Source organism: Elephantulus edwardii, unplaced genomic scaffold (assembly GCF_000299155.1).
Source record: "Elephantulus edwardii isolate Elephantulus edwardi_28Jun2011 unplaced genomic scaffold, EleEdw1.0 scaffold00050, whole genome shotgun sequence".
Taxonomy (NCBI): domain Eukaryota; kingdom Metazoa; phylum Chordata; class Mammalia; order Macroscelidea; family Macroscelididae; genus Elephantulus; species Elephantulus edwardii.
In genome coordinates, this window is record NW_006399800.1 from 17,177,895 (window position 1) to 17,182,529 (window position 4,635).

The window sequence follows — 4,635 nt, forward strand, 5'->3', positions numbered from 1 at the left end:
CGGGGAGAAGGATGCAACAACGAATGAATGGAATTCCAAAATCTCTGTAGATGTTCATTGAAATGAAAAATAAACAACCTAAATTTTTAAAAAAAATCATCCATTTGGAGAGAAAAAATTATCCCTAAACACAACATTCAATTAAGATTAATCCTGCTACTTTTTATGAAAACCAATAAAAATCTATTTTTTAAAAGATTAAAAAAAAAAAAAGAAACACAAATGGTGACTTGACACATGGACCTCACCAGGTTAACTGCATAGGAATCAGATTGACTACATCTGTGGAAAGAATCATTGGAGAAGCTTATTTTCACATAGGAGCCTATTTATAGCTGACCCTCAGTTGATTGTCTGAAACTATAAATTGCAAAAGAGATTATCCATCTTTCTCCCTCAGAACTGCTGGCCCATTGGATGTAGCAGAGAGGTGTGACATTAGGTTAGAAGCACAACTCCCTGTGTATTATGGCATCAGTGCTCTCCCATTTAATATTTAATTTATAGATACTGTCATTATTATATTTACTTTTATATTTTAAAATTGATGGTTTTACTAAATTATGATACTATTATTTACTTCATTATACAAGGGAAAAATGCACAAGTTACAGTTGCTTATCAGAACTTGTAAGAAAAACCAAAGCATGAGTTTTTCAGCCAGTAAGTGAATATTTTATGCAACAAATTATTGCGGAGAAATCTATTTTGTGGGTAATAAATGAGCAGCTAAAGCCTTAGGATTGTTTTGTTGTTTGCCTTCGAGTAGAGCATGACTTATAGTGACCCTCTGAACAAAAGGTCTAAAGCCCCTCTAGAACTATTTACATTTATCAGAGTACGTAGACTTTCTTGGAGATACGTTGTTTAGGAAGTGGATGAAAGTCGTAAAGTTGAGGAAAATTTTTATTTTCTTGTATATCTGGTTGTTTTTTATTTTGTTCACAGTTGTGTGTGAGCTGATTGGATTTTCTGGATTGAGCTGTTGGCAAGAGGCCTCTTGTTGAGTATCAGCAGGACATGGTAGAAGGCCTTGGAATTGAAAAAAAAAAATTAAAAGTTGGTTGTGCCTTCAGTCCTGTGGACCTTGACTCTGGTGTTAATTGTGTTTAAGACAAACATTCTTCTATGAGATAAATCACTGCTCTGTCAATTTGCTGTACTGAGGTAACTTGAGGTTGCTGTGATGCTGAACACTGGGCCACTGATGTGTCAAATGCCATAATGATTACTCGTGATGGACAATGTTTGGAGGATCTCTCAGACAAAGACAAGCTTGTAAGCCGGAGTGGCATTCACTTCCTAAACAACATGCCTCTGAAAACTATGAACTTAGAAAAACAATGATAGTTATAGAACAGGGTTCAGGTCTTTTTTTAGGGTCACTATGAGTCCTGTTTTGACAAGATGATACTTAACAGCAAAAACAATATCTTTGAATATGGTGGCTTAGTAGTAAGGGGCTGTGCTATAATCCCAAAGGCACACTCAGAAAGGTAGAGGGACAGCGCAGAAGAGGAAGACTCTGAATGAGATGGATTGATACAGTATCTGGGGTAATGGGGGTTGGTGTGTCAGAATTAGTGAGACTGACTCAGGACAGAGAAGGGTTCAGAGCTGCTGTACATAGGGATACTATACATCACATGTGACTCAATGGAACATAACAACAATTATTTACTATACTGGCTGTTTCTTATTAAAGTCTCTTGTTTAGAGTCAACATGATCTCAGGAAGGGCCTTTATATTTAAAATTGATTGTCCTTATATTTTGAAGAAACATTCTTCTAAATGGTACAACACTCTTCTGTCAATATGCTGTACTGAGGTAACCTGGGGTTGCTGTGATGCTGAACCTTGTGCCACTGGTTAATGCCATAATGATTACCCATGGTGGACACTGTTTGGTGGAGCTCCCAGTTTAAGACAGGTTTGGAAGCAGGAGTAACATTAACTTCCTAAACAACATGCCTTTGGAAACTATGGATTTTGATAAATGATGATGGTTATAGAAAGGCTTCAGGCCTCTTGTTTAACAAACTTTATGAACTTTTAATGTAAACCAGTACAAAATAAAAAAAAAGAGGGGAAAAAGACTCCTAAACCTATTTAAAATAACAAATTCACATTTCTATATCCCAAAGTATTTTCTTCTTTATCATTATTTATAAGAAACACAAGATCAAAAAATCAACAACCAAATCAAGATAAAATAATGTATTTTAAAAATCTTAGAGAAAATATAAATTTAAATGAAAGGAAAAGATGTTATATAATAAAGGCCAATTGCTTCTTTATAGTAGAAATAAAGAATTTATGTGAGCTGACTATGTGAATTTGTTGAAAAGAGCCCTAAGCATGAATAGAGTCTCAAAAATAGACGTAATGATAGCGTATCAACTAAACATCATCATGAGTACATTTTTCTCGTCTTTATTTTTTTGTAGGGAGCCCTGGTGGCATACTGTACAATTTATAATATAGGAACTAACTGAAAGGTCAGTGATTAGAATCCACCACCACACCACAAAAGAAAGATGAACAGTCCCCTCCAATAAAAATTTACAGCTGTGGAAAATGTCATGAGTTGGAACTGACTCAACTTCAGTGAGCATATTTTTTTATGAATAATACTGTGAAAAATTATGGTGAACCTTTTGCAGGGTAAGCAAATATTTTAGGGAAGAAAGACCTCTATCATCAAGTATTAAAAATTCCAAAATAATTTTTTAAGGAGTTACTTAGTTCTAAGTTGGAAACAATTCAGACCTGACCCTCCAGCAAGTTTTCAGAAGGAGTGAATCACACAGGAAAAGATATGCCCATCCTTTCCCTGTTCAGCAGATAGTGGATTTGAACCATTTGGGGGCTTGCAGGATAGTTTTCTTACCACTAAGCCACCAGAATTTCCTGTAAACCTCTGGTAGAAACTTTGCTTGGCTCTAGCAACCAAGAAATCAAGAGACGAATTGCATTGGGAAAGTCAGCTGTCAGGGAGCTCTCAAGAGTACAGAAGAGCAACAACATCAGGCTAGAGACTGAGGTACACCTGATCCAGGCTATAGTCTTTGCAATTACGTGCTATCCATCGGAGAGTTGGATGGTGACTAAGGATGATAGAAAAGGAATTGATGCCTTTGAGCTGTGGTGCTGGAGAAGAGTGGTCAATGTACCATGGACTGCTAAGAGAACAAACAGGTTTGTCCTGGAGAGGATGAAGCCAGAATGCTCCTTGGAGTCAAGGATTCTGAAGCTTCGTCTGACATACTTTGGGCATCTTCTAAGAAGGGACTGGTCCTTGGAGAGGGACATCATGTTTGGGAGAGTGGTGGGATGGCTTGGGAGAGGAAGACCCTCGACGAGATGGATCGATTCTGTGATTGGGGTGGTGAGAATGAGTGTGTCGGGGACAGTGAGGTTGGCACAGGATAGAGCAGCGTTTAGGACTCTTGTACATAGGGTTACTATGAGTTGCAAGCGACTCGATGGAACATAAAAACAACAACAACTAGTATAGAAATTCAGGCAAACAAACTCATTGGGTTGCTTCAGACTCACAGGGACCTTCCAGCAGATCTATGAGGCTCTAAATTTTTTCTAGAGGATACTGTCCATCTTTTTCCCCTGGAAAGGCTGCTCAGTTAGAACTATTGACCTTCCGTTAACAATTCAATATGCTATGCTTACGTTACCAGATCTCTTTGTTTGCAATTATAGGGTTTAGTAAATCTTTATATTTTTCTTTCTTTTATTTTTTCTAGTTGAAGTAACTATTAATATTTAACTCCTGCATGATGTTTTGTCTCTGTAACAGTGGCAGGAAGAGCTAAAGAACCGACAGAAGGAAGATGCCATATGTGAGGCTGAAGAACTTAAAAATAAAAAGCTAATGGAAGAAAATCACTTTAGAGAAATAATGAAGAAAAGAGAAGAAAAACTACATAAGAACACTAAACCTTATGAGCTTCCTCCAAGAACAGAAATAATTCCATTAGAAGACAAAACAAAATGCAAAGATATTGAGGGCCACATCCCAGCAGTTTATTACAAGAAAGATAAATGCAAGTCAGGAAAATCCTCCTGTGATTAATTTGAGGACTTTTTTAGTAAGTAGTTCTTATCTAGTGCAAGATTTTTAGACATTTTCTCTTAGTCGTCAACTATTATTTCTTAATCAGAACTCGGTGATTTTACCAGTTTTTCAAGAATATGGCTAATATTTTTCCTTATTGCCACAGCCACAGAACATATTTTATCATTGATTCTCAGAGGATGAATGCTAACTGGACATTTAGTTTGAAATCACTGGCAAATTCACATGTGTCGCATACGAGAATTATTTCAGGAAAGCAAATAGAATTAATGTCAACACATATTGTTATAAGAGATATTAAAATAAAAGAAGTTATGACACCTGCTTTGATTTGTGATTTGTAATCAATATATACTGAAATAAACACTATGTCAGAAGCTAAGATTTGATTAGACTGTCCATAAACAATCAATCATCTCAGATTAGCTTTGCTTTAGTAAATGACATGAGAAACTCTTTTTTTAAAAAAAATTATTATTAAATTTTATTCGTTTTAATGAACATTTACAGAGATTTTGGGTTTTCATTCATTCATTGTTGC

At 35.9% G+C, this 4,635-nt stretch overlaps 1 protein-coding gene across 1 annotated transcript in view; it reads left to right on the plus strand.

The window, feature by feature from the left end:
* TMEM232 (transmembrane protein 232) overlaps nucleotides 1-4,091 on the plus strand; it is a 480,401-nt gene extending 476,310 nt beyond the window's left edge. Inside the window, exon 15 of the mRNA XM_006886706.1 lies at nucleotides 3,816-4,091. Within this exon, the coding sequence (XP_006886768.1) occupies nucleotides 3,816-4,091 (276 nt within the window). The remainder of the gene's footprint in view (nucleotides 1-3,815) is intronic.
* The last annotated feature ends 544 nt before the right edge of the window (nucleotides 4,092-4,635 follow it).